Consider the following 19,925-nt stretch of genomic DNA (forward strand, 5'->3'; position numbering starts at 1 on the left):
AAACCGATGGTTCTAATGAAGGATACTGTGCTTTATTTCAAAGAAAGGTGAAGAAAGCACCGCAATTCTACCTTATGAGACGATAATTGATCACTGTAAATCCTATAGCACTCACCAGTCATTTAATTTTTTAGCGTGTTCAGCCATTAAATACACGGTTACAATATTGTTATCAGTTATTTATATTTTCCATAAATGCATTATTAAGTAAGTAGATCTGGCTCTGTTTAGAGACATGTTATCCACAAATAAACGATGCATCTGACAATCCCATTCAGGTCCGTTAGCAATCATGTTCACGTGACACTCTTATTCAAAATATATACATTCACATGTAAAAACATAATTTTAAGTGATTAACTTTTAACTACTTATTAAATAATGCGTTTATAGAAAATATTAATAACTTAATAACAAAAGATTGTAACTCTATTTTTAATAGCTGTATACGCAAAAAAATCAAATGATTGGTGAGTGCTAAAATATTTACTGTGATCTACTATCAACTTTCAATGTAGAAATACCGCGTTTTCTGCACCTTTCTCTCAAATTAAACTCTGTTTCCTTGATAAGAACCATTGTTTTCGACATTTATTTTTCCTTGTTGATATATCAAATTAAATGTATTAATTGTGGCAAATCTTATTTAGGGTAAGAGTGCATCTTTTAATGTTGTTGCATGGTACCTCTGCCTCATATTTGTTATGAAATGATATAAGGATAGATAATTGCTGGCTTAGAAATGAATGCTATTACATTTTAATTGTTATCTTTATTTCAAGTACAATGGACGAAAAATGATATACATAAATATGTTCAAAACATTCATGGTAAATATGTTTCTTTTCCCTGTGATAAAACAGGTTATGTACATTTTAACTTGGCAACAAACAATGTTGAGGTACCTTTAAATGTCGTTGCATGGTACACCTGCCTCATGTTTGTTATGAAATGATTTAAGGATAGATAATTGCTGTCTTAGAAATTGTAAAATAAATAAATGCTATTACATTTTTTTATTTTGTTCTTTATTTCAAGTACAATGGACGTAAAATATATGCTGAAAACATTCATGGTAAATTTGTTTCTTTGCCCTGTGATAAAACAGGTTACGTACATTTTAACTGGCACAAACAATGTTGAAGTAAACTTTACTACAAATTGTAAGGTAAGTAATTATATAATAGAAGTGTGTTACTAAGTGTGCTTGTTAAAGAAACACGATTTATAAAAAAATACTAACAACCGTTTGAGGTATTATTATGTCAGTCTATACTTGTATATTTCTTTTAAAACCCGCCTCTTGAGGAAACGCATTTTTTCTCCATTTTCACATGGCAAAAAACACATGAAGTAAATTGGACTACAGACTACATGTATAATGTCATTCTATTATACCACGTTTCTTTTCACGCCCACATTTTAGGAAACACTTTGTCCATTTTCATTTGGCAACGCATGAGGTAAATTAGACTACAGGCTGCATGTATTATGTCAGTTTATAATTGCATGTTTGTTTTCAAATCCGCCCTGTGAGAAAATATATTTTTTCCATTATCACTTGGCAGCATACACATACGATAAATTAGACTACAAACTGCGCGTATGATGTCAAACTATAATTCAATGTTTCTTTTCACGCCCAAATTTGTCCATTTTCCTTTGGCAACACATTAGGTAAATTAGACTACAGGCTGCATATATTATATGTCAGTCTATAATTTAATGTTTCTTTCACACCCACATTGTGAGGAAACACTGTCCATTTTCTTTTGGCAACACATGATGTAAATTAGTCTACAGGCTGCATGTATTATATTAATAATCAGTCTATAAGTGCATACTTGTTTCCAGTCCGCCCTGCGAGAAAACATATTTTTCCATTTTCACTTGGCAACAATCATATGAGGTAAAATAGACTACAAAATGCATGTACTATGTCAGTATATAATTGTATATTTCTTTTCAAGCCAGCCTTGTAAGGAAACTCACTGGTCTATTATGTGCGCCCTGTAGCATAAAGCGGTTTGTTCATCTTCACTTCGCAATAAACACATGAGGTAAATTAGATTACAAACTATATGGCCAGTCGATAATTATGTGCGTCCTCTAGCATAAAACGTTTTGTCCATTTTCACTTCGCAATAAACACATGATGTAAATTAGATTACAAACTATATAGTCAGTCGATAATTATGTGCGTCCTCTAGCATAAAACGTTTTGTCCATTTTCACTTCGCAATAAACACATGAGGTAAATTAGATTACAAACTATATAGTCAGTCGATAATTATGTGCGTCCTCTAGCATAAAACTTTTTGTCCATTTTCACTTCGCAATAAACACATGATGTAAATTAGATTACAAACTATATAGTCAGTCGATAATTATGTGCGTCCTCTAGCATAAAACGTTTTGTCCATTTTCACTTCGCAATAAACACATGAGGTAAATTAGATTACAAACTATATAGTGAGTCGATAATTATGTGCGTCCTCTAGCATAAAACGTTTTGTCCATTTTCACTTCGCAATAAACACATGAGGTAAATTAGATTACAAACTATATAGTGAGTCGATAATTATGTGCGCCCTGAGTCGAAACAGAATTAATCCATTTTCATTTGGCAACAAATATATGAGGTAAAATAGATTATAGACTATATAGGCAGTCGATAATTATGTGCGCCCAGTAGCGAAAAGCCTTGTGTCCATTTTCACTTCGCAACAAACACACGAGGTAAAATAGAAAACGCACTTCTAGGTCTGTCCATTATTGCATATTGGTTACTATGAGCACCTTGCGAAGAAACACTCTTTGTCCATTCTCACTAACCAACAAAGACAATTGAAGTAAACAAGAACACGCCAGACTATTTCACATTTGCACATGTGTTATCATGTGCGCCTTCAGGTTGCTGCTTATGTTGAATCTTCTATGGCAGATTTCACATTCGAAGGGCTTCTCTCCCGTGTGAATGATCATATGTCGCTTCAGATTATATCTAGAGGGGAACGCCTTACCGCAGAATCTGCATGTTTTAGACAAATCTGCCGCAATACCTGAAAATACATAGTTTAAATATTTAATTTCATATAATTAAAAATAATAAATCATTTTACATTGACCATACGCTAGCCGAATATGTTTCTATTGAACTCCTTTTTTTGCTTACACTAATTCAGTTTCTTATCAAACAAAAGATCCGGTACTTGGTGACTTTATGATATTTTGGTGTTTAATTTATAAGTGCGCATCGTCATACATAGCGGAACAATTCGAGTGTATGCAGAATTGTGTATCAGAGTATAATAATCAAATACGAGTACTTGTTGAACATTGTAACAATGGCGTCGCCGAGCGAACGTCAGCTCTCATTTGTTTCGTTTTTCTAGTCGAACAAAGGGCATAATTTGACCATTACAAAAGCCAGAATGATGGACATACGTATACATGTGTGCAGTGGCTCTGGCAACATGTTGACCAAGTTTCATTTTAATACCATGTACGGTTTGTGAGTTGCGGCCAATGTTAAGTTAAGAATGACAATGACATCAAGGCAATCACAATTCATCGCCTTTCTTTCTTTCATCGAAAAACGATCTAAAAAGGCTATGGACGAGAACCAAAACTACAGGAAAGAACCCAGTTGCTTTGAGATGCACTCTTACTCCCAAATAAGACTTAACAAAATTAATACAATTGTTTTAAATTACCGAAAATGATGAATACAGATCGAAACCGATGGTTCTAATGAAGGATACCGTGCTTTATTTCAAAGAAAGGTGAAAAAAGCACCGCATTTCTACCTTATGAGACGATAATTGATCACTGTAAATCCTTTAGCACTCACCAATCATTTAACATTTTTGCGTGTTCAGCCATTAAATACACGGTTACAATATTGTTATCAGTTATTTATATTTTCCATTAATTCATTATTAAGTAAGAAGTTAAAGGTTTATCACTCAAAAATAATGTTTGTTATACATGTGTATGTATTGATTTTAAATATGAATGTCACTTAAACAGAGAACCCAGTTAAGAGGTTTAATGCTAAGGCCAAACATACATTAAACGAGAGTCACACAACCATATATGCATTACAATATCATAATCAATAATTGTTGGGGCCACAACATTGCAACGGTCGTCAAAACAAGAGATCACTATAGGTTTAGATAGAATAGTTTATGGGTAGCAAGTTTCACCTATGCCCCAATATTTATCAATAAATAAAATAATATCGTTTATTCATCGAAATAGTTTATACAAACGATGTGTTTGAATTAGGTCAGAATGGCCCTTGATCAAACAGTTCAACAGAATTCAATACATCTTACACAAAAAAGAACAAGTACTTCATGGATAACTAGGAAATTACCGAGATTTTAACAACAACACATGTATATTAATAGTGGCTCAAGATCAAAGACTACACAAACATACACAAGACAAACTTGATAAAACAAAACGTTCTTGTTTCAATTTCTAAAATGAATAGACATTTAACACAAGTTATTTTTAAATATAAAACTACACAAAAGATGTCTGTAATAATAAATGAATTCAACTGTTTTTAAGGATCCCAAAAACCTTTTATTCACTATATAAGTAGATCTCACGAAACTTTTACCTCAACTCTTGATTGTTATTGTGTAAGAAATTACACTGCTAAATAAGATTTACCACAATTAATTCAATTGTTTCAATATACCGAAAAGGACGATTACATATCGAAATCAATGGATTTTATGGAGGATATCGAGTTTAATTTGAAAGAAAGATGCAGAAAACATTGTATTTCTACCTTACGAGACGGTAGTAGATCGCAGAAAACCTTTAGCACTCATAAAAAAATGATATTTTGCGTATTCATTTATTAAATACGCGGTTACAATCTCGTTATCAGTAATAAATATTTTCCATAAATACATTATTAAGGAAGTAGTTAAAGGTCAATGACTTAAAAATTATGTTTGTTATACATGAGTATGTATTGATTTTGAATAAGAGTGCCACTATAATTAAGAACAGACAAAATCATAACCAAAAAATAACAAAAGTGTTCCAGACAGTCCTAATTTGTATGAAAGGTTGATTCCTTACTCTTTTCCTGCAAGTTCAACATTCATATGGCTTATATCCTATCCTATAAGCGTAAATGGAAACCCCTTCTTCATATGAATAATTCCATGGGATCGAAGGTTGCTTGGATTATTGAATCGTTTCCCACATGTTTGGCACTCGTATGGTTTTTCTCCGGTGTGAACCAAGATGTGTCGTTTCAAATTGAACGTATTCCCGAACACTTTTCCGCAATATTGACATCGCCTGTTGGACAGACGGTCTTCGTCTGCAATGAAAGATATGATTTTATAATGAAAGAAAGGAAAAGAGTAACACATTCAGACATGTTAACTTTCAATCAGGGTCTGCATTCAATAAGCAACTTAGATTGAACTTAAATTTAAGAAATTAAGTGTTTTGATTGGCCTGTATATATTTAGCTGAATAGGGTCTTTGATGCATGTCTAAGGATAAGGATAAGATCAATATTGACCATGAACAGTCAGCCATTTTCCATCGAACATAATAATAATAATGATACTAATAATAATGTAAAAACACAATAATAAAAAGAACATAATAATAATAATAATAATAATAATAATAATAATAATAATAATAATAATAATAATAGTATAATCACAATAAAAATAATTAATAATAAAAATAATAATAAAAATAATAATAGCATATAAATTAATGTTTGTAGAGTTTAACGCGTAATTTATTTTGTAAAGTTCATATTAATTCCCATCATATTACTGCATAAATACTGAAGATTTCAAAGTAATGTCCATATGTTTAACTTCTTAATTATGTTTGAGAGAAGGTACGTAAGTCAACAAAACAGCTTACGCAAGTAAACGTTTATTCAAAATATTCACTCAATTTTTAACTTAAAAATACAATTTACACAAAGCTTTGGATGAATGTGAATGATTGTCCAGCGTCATTTTTGTTTTTGTTTTACCCCAAAAACAATCAAATATGCCACTAGAATAATTCCAAATTCCATTTATACTCCTATGAATTGTTCCGGATATCAGTGTTGTCATAGTATTACATTGTTCACATGTAGTTTCCACAAAACAACACTTGTACTTTCAGGTGTGCCACTCAACTTGTCCTAAATGTTTTCAAATACTCTAATCAATTATTCCAGCTCTTCATTTTAAAATCTCATAAGAGTGTCACGTGTCGTATTGCGTCATATTTTATACAACGTATTCACATGGGTAGCCATATGAGATTTGAGGTTGCTCTTATCATTAAATCGTTTCTGGCAGACATGACATCGAAACGGCTTCTCCCCTGTGTGTATTACGAGATGTCGTTTTAGTTTCGCATTCGACGGGAATAATTTTCCGCATTGTTGACATGGCTTGTTGCCTTGTTTACCTGAAGAATAAAAAACACAACCTGATATTCACATTAACTCATTTCCAATAACAAACTCTTGTCACTTATTCCAGCTCTTCATTTCCAAACAGAATACACATATTCATACGAGTATCACGTGTGGTATTGCGTCATATGTTATACAACACATTCACATGGGTAGCCATATGTGTATTGAGGTTGCTCTTGTCGTTAAATCGTTTCTGGCAGACATGACATTGAAACGGCTTCTCCCCTGTGTGTATTTCGAGATGTCGCTTTAGTTTCGCATTCGTCGGGAAGAATTTTCCGCAGTGTTGACAGCGCTTGTTGCCTTGTTTACCTGAAAAATAAAAAAAACACAACCTGATGTCCATTTAATAAAATATTTCAAACTGTCAATAATATCAATAACAAAGCCAAGTCCAAATCGGTTGTTCAGTTGGTCAACTGTAATAGTGACACCATCATTTGCAGAGAGAACTATTAAAATACCATCTTAGAAATTACAGTGATCGTATTGTAAACATAGCACATGAAATAGTTTAATAATACAAGGTTAAGGAAATTGGAGACGGAAATAAACCACTATTGATGAAGGCAATGGTGTTCATGTTGTATGCTACTACGTACTCGTTGTTATCTAATCGTCTATGAAAATTTGCGTTACCGTAGACCGTTGGTTATTTCTGAAAAAAATGGATGTTAAAATGAAACCGTTGCTAATACCAACTTCAATTTAAAATGTGAAGACTATTTGCCGATTGCTCAAAATTGTTTACAACGCCCTTAACTGCATTTTTGTTAACGCTGAAATAAGAAATATCTAATTATGTGCCGATATTTTTAAATTAAACAAGCATTACTGAAAACAGTTCTCTCAATATTTGTAAGAAGTAATGCGACCAATGGGACCCGGAAATTCTCAGAGTATTCAAGATTTGAAAATTAACAGAGTACCGTCGACAACGATGTTTAACTGTAACCATCACGTTCTTTTCAAATAACAGTTATACGACTATACCCCCAGCAGAGCTATTGATAGTGTTCTTTCGGTTGTAAGCAGACCGTGCAGGAGAATACTGTGCAGGAGAATTTCGAGTAATCCCACTAGCCGATAAATAGATAAAAAGAAATATTTTTCTGAAAGATATACATTAGATTATTATCATGGCCTTTTTAAATACAATGTATATCTTTCAGAAAAATATTTCTTTTTATCTATTTATAAATCTGTATATATGTATTTACTAATGCATTTATTTGGTCCGTACACAATTTGTGTTTTTCCCTCGAACTGTACCTATTACATCGGTACAGAGGGTAAATCCAATGTAGAGGGTTAATCAATGTAGAGCAAAGCTCTCTTGTGGAAAGGCAGAACAAATGATATTCGTACAGTTAATTTTATTTCAGAGTAACATCAAAAGGTCACATCAAATAATTTTTAAAGTATGGAGTACAATACAATGAAAACTACTGGGACAAGCAACGGTCAAATAGTCAAACATAAAGACGTTATGTACACTAACAAAAATCGAATACATCCTGCATTCCTTAAACAGCCTTCAATGTTGTTGTTTTACATGTTGCAAAAACAACATACATGTACCGCATAACAACCTATTAAAAACTTCGCACCCTATTTAATACTCATATGGGTATTTTAACTTGGACGTAGTTTCACAGGTTGTATTATACTCGCATGGGTATATTAATGTTACGAATCTTCACACGTTATATTATACTCATATGGGTATATAAATATTAAGAATCTTCAGATGTGATATTATACTCGTGGGGGTATATTAAATTGAAGTAGCTTAACATGTTACATTATACTCATATGGGTATATTAACTATAAGTTTCTTCACATGTTCTATTACATTATACTCATATGGGTATATTAAACGTATCTTCACATGTTATGCTATATTAACATGTACACATATAGGCATATAAACAAGAAGGAGCTCCATATCTTAAGTCTATATAATGATATGGTTATTGAAATGTGCGTAAACTGATTTATATTGTCATACACAAAAAATGTCACATCTTAAATTGTGTGTTCATATGGGTGATCATATGAGTCTTGAGGTTGCTTTTATCATTAAAGCGTTTCTGGCAGACGTGGCACTGAAACGGCTTCTCCCCGGTGTGTATCAAAAGGTGTCGTCTCATTCTCGCATTCGTCGGAAAAGTTTTACCGCAGTATTGGCAGGGCTTGTTGGCTTGTCCACCTGAAATATACACAAATCGATGCCTTTATATGCATAAACTTCACTTTCAATTACACGTACAAAACATTGTACGCTGAAAATGCAACAATAAAGGAATTAATAAGATAAGAAAGAAATCGGACTCTCAACTAGTGTTTAATCCATACTATTCACCTTTTCATCATATGCCTAATTTGCACATTCAAATGATTTGATTGGGAAATGTAAATGTTAAAAAGGTTATGCTATTAATAAATTAGTGAAGCAATTCTTAAATAAAAAAAATAAGTACAGCAAACTAACAAATATAAAACTATTTTATTAAAAAGGTACTCTGCAATACTGAGTTCAGTTAGTAGCGCTTCTTGCTTATAACTCGGCGGTCAGTCATTCTGGCTTAACCTTATACACATATTTTTTACAGGAAAAATGTTATAATATGGCAAAAATATCACACAACAATAACCTGGTAAATTGATACAAAAGCAATAATTCCTTTACAAATTGCATTTATCAAAACATGTTAAGTCAAAAACATTATTACAGAATACAGAATGTTCCGTTTTGACCATCATTTTGACAATAGCATATACGCATGTATATATATATGAATCATCACCCTCTAAGAATGATTGAGGACGTCTGACAAGTTAAAGAAGTTTTGCAATAATTAGTTTATTCCTTATTTCCATATATATTCCAGAAGATAACAAAAAATTCACTTTTAAGTGTTCATCACAACAAAACGAGAAACTCCGAAAAGTAATACACATCAATAATTGTATCGTTCCTCCATATGTTTTCATAACACAAAAAAAATCATAACCTCTTTCTCAACAAAATCTCTAGTGTTTGGAGTAACATGTATAAACCTTGAGGGATGTTTATATGGTAATTATATCGCTGGATAGGCCACGTCCCCGTTAAATGTCCGGCACTGACCAAAGATGGCGGATAAACAAAGACATATCGGTTTCCGGTATATCCCTGACAATATCAGGTTCACACACATTACTACGACTTCTTCATAATAGAGACATACTAGAATATATATATTTGATAGTATCGTTCAAACATTTCCACATGTTGAAGTAAAGATCAGTTTTAACACATCACTTTTAAGCAACAGTTCATGTCCCTCAATCACTCGACACCATGGGCGTTTCTTCTGTGCACAGAAACGTATTCTCGTGTTTTGAAAAGCTTAAAGCAAACGTCACACTTGTATGGTCTCTCGCCTGTATGCGTTCTTTCGTGGCGATCCTTCTTCCATTTACTCGCTAGAACTTTTCCACAGTAATCACAGACGTACACTTTTAACTGCATGTCTCCCTTCTTACTTGTTTCTTGCATGGTAGCCACTGATTCCGGGTAAATTGCTGAAAAATATTTACAAATATATAAATATAAATATAAAACACTATAATTCCGACATTTTGTATTATTGTTTTATTTTTACTTTCAGGGACCATCCGTCACATTTTTTGTCGCAAGGAATCACAAATCATGCAACAACTAAATTGTGGCAAGGACCAGAAATATTGCTCATCTAGCAGAAAAGACTTTAAAATGTTGAAGAAATACAACACTGACCATGGTTAAGCTAATTCAGCGGAATAGACTGAAATTTGTTTTTCTTTCTATTTACTAACAAGAGATACGGGAGTTATCTAAATATATATTTTTTAAACTACATTGTATTCATTTAACATTAAAATACATGTTGTTCGGGGCTAGAAAATCATCGTTATTTTTCAGGATTCCTGTACGCGCCATATGTTATGATCAAGCTTATCTATAAATACATCATACCGTTTATTCTGAAGCATGCAAATTTTCAAACCAGTTTCCACTGGTTTCAGTTCAGAGCGTTGTAAAGTTTTAGAAAAACTACATCATTTAAGTTTCTTTACATGTATTTTTAATCCATGATTTTGCAAACCCTTTCCGTCCACTTCACTTTACTCTTAATTATAAGCCGAATTATATTTTCTGGTGAATGTTTCTGTACGTGTTAAATAAAACCAGATTGTCCGTGAAATAAAACCAACGTCTAGCATGTGTATCAAGTGCGTTGCACAGTATATACTTGCTTCAATTTGTCATTGTAAAAAACATGTACCCAGAAACAAAGTTCACGTTTAAACCTTAAAATCTATATCATTTTTACAGACAGTATAACAATTGTTCAGGAGCACAAAAAAACTTAAGAAAGAACGTACAGAGAATAAATAAAGAAAACAAGCCGCAAATATATGCATTTTAATAATAAATATTAATCCGTGGTGACCCACAATACTTTTCAAATCGTAGATAAACCAACCACAAGAGATAGTCATATTGCAAATTTATTGAAGAATGCATGCAGGATTTCGTGATAAACAATAAACATGTTTATCACGAAATCCTGCATGCAAAGTCATAGGCTTAAACAGGATTCGAACGGGATCAAGTTCAATAAATAAAACAATATTAATTCTACACAAATCAGCATAGCAAGTCCCTGAAGTTTTCTTTCAGTCATTCTAGCTCTTTCGGCAGATCTTTCATATGTGTCATCATGTGGGATCGAAGGCCCGTGCGTCGGTAGAAGGATTTCTGGCAGACTTCACAGCAGTAGGGTTTGTAACCGGAGTGGATACGCATGTGTTGGTTCAGGTTGGATTTACTCCTGAACACGTGACCACAAAGGGAACAGGGAAATCCAGTCATACCTGAAACAAAAAAGAAGAAAGAACTCAGTTGAGAAAAAAATATATGTTAATCAATTGTTTAACCTCTATCAAAATATTACTTTAAGGACACATTAAAACAAATAACTTGTTGATAGTCTTATGTTGATATATTCATTATTACTGCTGTATTGCCGTTGAAGCTATAAACAATCAAAAAAAAACTCACAAAAGTTGTGCATCAAATGTATTTACATAAACAATTAAACACTCATTGTAAAAATTACATCAAAAAGTTATACGACTCGAGTGAATACACATACAGCAATGTCAAAATGCATGTTTAACACAGAAGAAATGATAACAAAAGTATAAATATGAAGAATAATGACAAACTTTAGTTGTTTCTTTTGTTCCACGACTTGCAAGTTTTAATGTCCATTTACGCGGCTTTGAGCATTCATTCAAAATTGCACTGCAATAATACAATGTTGTGCCTTCACATTAAGGTGTCTTCAACAATTCAGTAGTTCATTTAAAGATGATTGTAAGATGTCAAGATTCCTCTTAAAAGCAATCAAAACTTTACACCAATTACATGCCCCTTGAGTGTCATCGACGTATAAATAATTTCCACATACAGTTGTTTTTCATTCAACGATAACTGCATGTTGTTAAATTCCTGATCGTTGAGCCGACCAAAACCGTTCACTGCAATTACGTGCCACGTCCTTGTGCTCTTGACGTAAATCAGGTTGTACAATACACTAAGTCAAACAAGAAGCAAATAAATTAGGTCAAACAATAGAGGCAAAATAAACCAGGTAAAACAATAGCGGCAAAATAAACTAGGTCAAACAATGGAGGCAAATATACCAGGTCAAACAATACATACAAGGTAAACCAGGTCAAACAATAGAGGCAAAGTAAACAGGTCAAACAATTGAAGAAAAATTAACCAGGTCCAACAATACAAGCAAAATAAACCAGGTCAAATAATAGAAGCAATACCCCAGGTCAAACAATAATAACAATGTAACGAGCGAGCATTCCCATAATATCTTCAGATATTTAGCAATCAATTTGAAAATTAAAAACCCTGTGTCAAATATTAAACAAAGTTGAACATACAAAACACAAATTGATAAGAAAGCTCCTTTCACTTTGTGACTACCGGTCCTTCAGATTAAACACTGTCAGTAAGTTTCTGAGCATTGACATGTGTTATATTATGCTTGGTAGCAAACCGATCCTTAAACTTACACAATCCGTAGTCATAAGATGTTACACCGTCAGTGAATTTCTGAACATGAACATGTGTTATTATGCTTCGTAGCTACCGATCCTTTAACCTACGCAATCGGTTATCATCAGGGGACCGTTTCAATCAAAGTTTAGTCCCATCTTTAATTATATTAAATCTGTGTAAACATAACACATGGTAACGCAAAGCTTTCCTCAACTTCGTCTTCATTTTCAATGTTGGATGATCAATTCACACAAATATGTAGCAAAATAATGAAACTTATCATGCCACAAAGACAACTTCAGTTACTGACTTAAATTTCTAATGATACAGTCCCCAGATTCTCCACTGTCAGTACGTTTCTGAACAGGAACATGTCTTTTTTTCTTATGCATTTTCAACCTTGATGACTTGACCACCTTTGACCTTCACTTTTAGTAAACACATTAGTAGGCAGTTGATTATACTCGTTAGTAAATTTCTGAACGTTCAACATATTTTCTATAACGTTTCGGTTCTACCGATGCTTTCACGTAGCTACCGATCTTTTCACGTACACAAAAACTTATCATCAGATTCAACACTGTCAGTAAATTTCTGAACATTAATATGTGTCATTAAATGCATTTTCAAGCTTTAGGATTTGAACATTGTATGAAGAGATCATTTACCCAACACGATCAGTTATCACGATCAGCAATCAGCTGTTTGTACTGTTCAACACATTTCTGCACATAAACATGAGTCATCTTATGCACTTTCAACCTCAATGACTAACTTTGTAGCAAGCCATTCTGTAGTCTACACGATCAATTTATCAGCTGATGACTGAGCACACGTAGAGGTTTCTGATCACGAACATGTACATTCGTACGATGTCTTGAGGACTTGGAACTTCGTAGGTAGCGGTTTCCCTAATCCCCACCATCAGTAATCATAATCAGAAATCAGCTGATTGTACACAGTCAGTTAGTTTCTGAACATTAACATGTGTTATCATGTGGGTTTTCAGATTGCTGTTCACGTTGAACCTTCGGTGACAAATTTGGCACTCGTACGGCCTCTCCCCAGTATGTATAACAAGGTGGCGCTTCAGTTTGTATTTTGACGGGAACATCTTTCCGCAGAATCCACATGTTTTGTCCATGTCGGTCAGTTCACCTGCAAGTACAGCAACATATTATGAAATTGATTTTGAAGAGTAATTGTATTCAGCTTAATTTAAGTTACTGTTAGTAGTGATTATCATTATATGTTTTCACAATGAACAAATCTGTAAACAAATAGATATCGATATTAACAGTATGGTAAACAGACAGCAATGAAAATAATATTCGTCGTAGTTCTATAATTGGTTGCATGATTGTGTAATTCACAAAAAATCAACACGACATAAACAACAGAATATAACAGTGTAGTTATTAGAAATGTACTACTAATAATACTTTTTTCAAAAGGTACCCAATGTGTTTTCAACAATGTCTACGAACGTCTGCCTTTTCCAGTATAAAACCTTGAACAAACTCTTCGATAATTTTATAACATCAACATTTTTGATAAGTAACCTTGGGCCTAAAAAAAAATACATTTGGTTCGGGTTACCCGACCCTACCTACGGAATAGGCGCCGACCCTAACGTTTTTATAGTCAGTTTGAAAAAAAAAATGAAAAACTAAAAAAAAAAAAAATTATTTTGCTTTTCAATGTGTAGTTTAAAACCTTAATTGCTTATATAGAAGATAACTTTAACACCATTCTCCAATGATGAAAATGACATTCTTATATAAAGCCTAATAAAAAAAAATAATAATAAAAAAGCCTACCTACCCTACCTATTTTTGAAAAGGAATTTTTTTTAGGCCTTAATGTGATAATCTTTCCCATATTATGCTGAGATGAACATGCTTTCGTGAAGCATTTTCTCGTGTATAATTGTAATGATTTGCATGTGGCAATGTCAAGCACTCCCTAAATGCCTCAGAAGGTACCAGGGTTTTACAAAAACAACACCAACAACAATATGGAAATTTCATCATCTTTGAGCGAATACATGAAGCATAATTTGCACAACTTAACTAACATAGTTGCTGGAATGTTTAACTATAAAAAATGATCATGTTTAATTATAAAATACAAAACAAAGATATTCATTGAGAAAGCTAAGCAACCCTTTTGTATCAACCTATATTCTATTATTACTTCACTTGCTGCATTAACAATATTACAAAGTCTTTAGCAGGGAACAATATAGATTGTATAAGTTGATGTAAAAAAATAACAACATTTAAATGCATTATTATGTTTAACTCTTTTGACTTTGATGGTCAAAACATTAAAAGCATATCTGTGTACAGATTTTTAAAAAATCAGCCTCTATCAATAGGTTTCATAGCTTCTGTACACAAATGCTTCAGTTATAACACTCTTTTGTATCAACCTATTACTGGCCCCTTTACTAATCATTAAATGTTTAATTTCATTTAAACTTATTTATGACCAGTTTATGCTCATATCATCCTTAATCAAGATACCACATAATTACTAAAATTCAGCAATCTTTTTGGGCATATGTTTTCAACTTTGGTAAAATATCAAATATCAAGCATAGTTGGTAAAACAAATTCTGGACAGGTGCATCGGTATAGAAAATGGGAATCGCACCTAAACTCACATGGCAATATCGCTTTAAGAAACATTCTTTAAACCTCTCATGGCAAAATTTTGAATACCTTTCAGATTTAATATGTTCATGGACGCTTTCCAACTCAAAATATGTGCAATTAAACAAAAATGAGACATTATCTTTATATTTTAACACTACCACTTTCTCTTCATATTTTAACATAAACATGTATTTGTCACCTTACATATACATGTACCTTTTTGTTTAATGTTTGCATAATCATTCAACATTTACTTTCATGGCAAATTCTTTGCAGGAGCACATTTCAAACTCTCATGGTCAAATCTTGTCAGAAACACTCCTTATACAATCATGCCAATATCTTATCACAATTTCATGGAAAAGTACTTTCAAGAAAACTCAACTGCATGACAAGATCTCATGAGAAAAACTCCAAAATGTTGTGGCTAAATCTTTTTACAAACACACTCTCATGGTGAAATATTTTCAGAAACACTGTTTAAAATCTCAATGGCAATCACATTTTGAGTAATGCTCGTAGCATTTTAATCTTTCAAGGGAAACTCTTTTTAACTCTTGTGGCAACAATGTCTTGACAAGAAACTCTGGTTGGATGTTCACTCCCTTTAAAATAGTAATGAGAAATTCCATTTAAAAATATTTATTGCATTATCTTTTTGAGAAGCTCCCTTTCAATGTGCACTGATTTATGGGCCCGCTGATTGCTCTGGTCGTTAAAACGCTTTCCACAGATGTCACATTCGTATGGCTTCTCTCCTGTGTGGATCAGGATGTGGCGCCTCAGATTGTACTTGTTACTAAACACCTTTCCACAAAACGCACAGGTTCTTTCAGGCTCTGACTCATGTTGATCTGTAAAAGAAAGTATGCTTAGTTTAAACTTATTCATTTTACAAGGATAGAGAAACAAGTTATGTACAACATTATATCAATCACTCACGTTGGCATATGTTACGCGTGAATGTGGTCTTGTGTTGTGGGGAAAACTTAAGTACCCAGAGGACACCAACTTGTCTGGCTTGGTGACTACAAACCAAACTACCATGTGCAAAGGCCTGGAGTTGCATAGATGTGAAGTGGGGCGCTAACCAGACAGCTGGTTACTATAAAGCATCTAACAAATGGGATACACTTATGTAGTATTGGTTTATAATCAAATTTGACTTCTTAATTTGTTGAGGTTATATGCAAATGCTTTGAAGATTTTGCATAAAAGCAGAAAATAATACTAACTAAATGTAAATTGAAGAGGTGATGATCTTGTTTTACATGGATATTTTATCTTTTCATGTCAACCAAGAAGTACCATAATGAATTACTTTTATTTCCAAACATAGGGTTGCCTTCACTTTACATACAAATAGATCATACAGAGAGTCCAGGGTTTAGCTAGAGGGTTATGAGAGTGTTCTCCATCCTGTCCTTTTTTGGTAGCACCCTTTTGCCCTCATGGAGACCAGAATGTGCACCCTCCTGCCTTCGAAAAATGAAATGCTTTAGTTAATCAAATATTTCATTTGTTTTGTTTAAAACCTATATGATTATGATTATGAATTCAAACAAACTTTACATTTTAGTAGTTGAAACCGAATATTAGTTCAAATATGTACAATTTCTAACATCTTTAATGAAATTCATAATGCTTTTAAATATTCATTGCCCAGTTCAATTTGCCATTTTGTCCCTCAGCACCCTGTCCCTTTTCTGCAACATTGTCTTTTTTTAAACCTGGCTTAAACCCTAGATGTAACCTTTACAAAGTTAAGATCAAAAGAAATTCCACATACAAATTCGTATTTCACTACCATGTGGGAATACATATTTACTTAAGTTTTACTCTATTAAAGGTACAGAAATCCCAAAAATATATTTACAAAACTGATGAATCCCATTCTGATAACATATTTAATTCACCATTACACATGCCTTAAAAGTAGCATTCAGTACAAATTTGTGAGTTTACAACAAATAAAAAAGTAGTTTGCTTCAATAGAGATATGTTTATGACCTTCTCGCACAAATGTCTTAATAAAGCTACTCCACAAATGAAACAGTTTTTGCTTAATTGCAAATTCTGCCACCTTCCAGTTCCATTCAGATACACTAATGTTCCATGATGCACAATAATTTCACAATGCTCAAGCAGTCACATACATTTTCCCACAAAGAATTTAGACATATATCACACAGCTACAGGTTTTTTCACCAGCACTTGGAATTTTCTCTAACATAAAACATCACTTATTACAGTTTCAATTTTAGTTTTTCAATTTCATTCCAGAAATCATATGGATTTTAAGATATTCTCTAACATAAAAGATCACATGTAATATTTTAATACATGCTTTCCAATTCATATGAGAATACACATTATTTTTAAATTTTTCTCCAACATAAAACATCACTTGATCTACTTTAATTAAATACTAGTTTTCACAGTTCAAATGAGAAACCATATAGGTTTTCAGGTGGCTCCTCCTCCTGCACTATTTAGTAGAATTACAGCGTTTCATAAAAGTAACCATATGGGATTTAAGGTGGCTCCTCCTCTAAGATCGTTTAGTAGAATTATAGTTTCAGATGAGAAACCATATCGATATGGGTTTTATGGTGGCTCCTCCCCTCTGATCGTTAAGTAGAATTTCAGTTTCATATGCATAACCATATGGGTTTTAAGGTGGTTCCTTTCTTAAATCCTTTAGTAGAATTAAATTTTCATATGTGTAACCATATGGGTTTTCAGGTGGTTCCTTTCTTAAAGGTGGTTTCTTTCTTAAATCCTTCAGTAGAATTAAAATTTCATAAGCGTAACCATATGTTTTTTAAGGTGGCACCTCCTCCCGAATTGTTTAGAAGAATTACAGTTTCATATGCGTAATCATATGTTTTTTAAGGTGGCACCTCCTCCTGCATCGTTTAGTAGAATTACAGTTTCATATGCGTAACCTTATGTTTTTTAAGGTGGCACCTCCTCCTGCATCATTTAGTAGAATTACAGTTTCATATGCATAACCATGTTTTTTAAGGTGGCACCTCCTCCTGCATAGTTTAGTAGAATTACAGTTTCATATGCGTAACCATATGAGTTTTAAGGTGACTCCTCATGTTGAATCGTTTCAGGCAGACATGACACTGAAATGGCCTCTCTTGTGTATGAATGATAAGGTGTCTCCTCAATCTTGTATTCGTTGGAAAGCTTTTACCGCAGTATGGACAGGGCTGGCTAGTTTGTCCACCTGAAAAATAAAATCAGTACTAAAAAAACATGCAAAATTTCATGATAACAAAAGTCTCTATTACCTTTGAAATAATCCAAATAGCATTGTTATCCTTCATATTTTATTGAATATATTTGGTAGTTCTAACACAAAAAATATGCAAAAAAATGTATCAGTATCTATAATATAAGTACAACACTAAAATAAGTCACTTTTGTAACATGAAAATGTTTGCTTCACTCAAATTGTATTGGTCTGTGCTTTAGTGCAGTCAACTTAAACGCAGTTGTAGGTGCATAAGTAAGTTTCAATTACAAATCACTTCATTGGTTCACACATTCATCATTGCACTGAAGTTTGTCTTTGGTTATATTATTAACTCATTTAATATATGATCTTCTACTCAGATTGCTTGCATAAAAACAACAAGCGTTTATGGTGACCTTTCAGTTCAAAATGTGTTCACCAATAGCTCACAGTACGTGACAATGAAATCCTCCCACTTCAAAATGTGTTCACCAATAGCTCACAGTACATAACAATGGAAACCTCCCACTTCAAAAAGTGTTCACCAATAGCTCATGTTCATGAATTCCTTTCAGATTTAAATACAGGCATTGTTACCTGCCAGTTCAAAATATGTACAATTAAACAATGTCATTCCTTTTATATTGTAACACTACTGTGTATTTTTCAACTCAAAATGCCTCGCTGAATAATACTGGTATACCTTTTCTAAGTTTTTTAAAGTTAGAATCAACCAAAAACTGCCAAAGGTCTGTTCGAGTATAAGGAATCTATGCCAAAGCAGGGTAAAGGAGCTTAGACATCTAGAAATTCTTTCCAAAGTCACTCATATTCTCATTTCAAGGAACTTCCTCCTGTTTTTAATGCAAATGGCCTTAAAGCAAAAATAATCTTTACAACTGTACATTAGTTAAAATCTCAATCCCTACATAAGGATTAATCCTTAACTTTAGAACCCCTTTTGTTGCTCATTTTATGCCACTAGCAAAATGAGTTTTTCTAGTTGAAAAACACCTTTAAAAGTCAACACCCAAACAGTGTATTCATATATCAAATATATCTCCTTCATATGACATCTTCTTGTTGTGTCTCATAATGTGTCTCCCCAGGGAGCTCTTCTGGTTGAAGAGTCTCTTGCAAATGTGGCATTCAAATGGTTTCTCGCCAGTATGTATTCTCATGTGAGTCTTTAACTTCCAGTTGCTTGAGAAGTACTTCAAACACAGGTCACACTTGAAAAGCTTTGAAGCGCTCTCCAGGACATCAGCTGAAATGAGAAAAGAATTGATGTCAGAGGTGTCCCCCATAATGTGCTTGTACAAAAGAATATGGCCCTACAACAATAATTGTTTTCATCTCACTCAATAAAGGCTACAATGATAATCAAAGCTACAGATATACTGATAAGGTCCGGTTGTAATTGGCAT

At 33.0% G+C, this 19,925-nt stretch overlaps 1 protein-coding gene across 7 annotated transcripts in view; it reads right to left on the minus strand.

Moving 5' to 3' along the window:
• Positions 1-6,164: 6,164 nt before the first annotated feature.
• The window catches only part of LOC128206113 (zinc finger protein 768-like), an 83,509-nt gene continuing 69,748 nt past the window's right edge, over positions 6,165-19,925 (minus strand). Inside the window, exon 5 of one of the 7 annotated variants that reach the window (XM_052908363.1) lies at positions 6,165-6,468. In XM_052908363.1, coding sequence (XP_052764323.1) covers positions 6,278-6,468 — 191 coding nt within the window. In that variant the 3' untranslated portion in view covers positions 6,165-6,277. Of the gene's footprint in view, positions 6,469-6,584; positions 6,791-9,798; positions 10,050-11,164; positions 11,385-11,576; positions 13,750-15,878; positions 16,106-18,241; positions 18,490-19,925 lie in introns of those variants that run through there. The other 6 variants (XM_052908362.1, XM_052908333.1, XM_052908360.1 and 3 more) reach the window with 6 other exon arrangements.

This window comes from Mya arenaria, chromosome 10 (assembly GCF_026914265.1).
Source record: "Mya arenaria isolate MELC-2E11 chromosome 10, ASM2691426v1".
In the NCBI taxonomy this organism is placed as follows: domain Eukaryota; kingdom Metazoa; phylum Mollusca; class Bivalvia; order Myida; family Myidae; genus Mya; species Mya arenaria.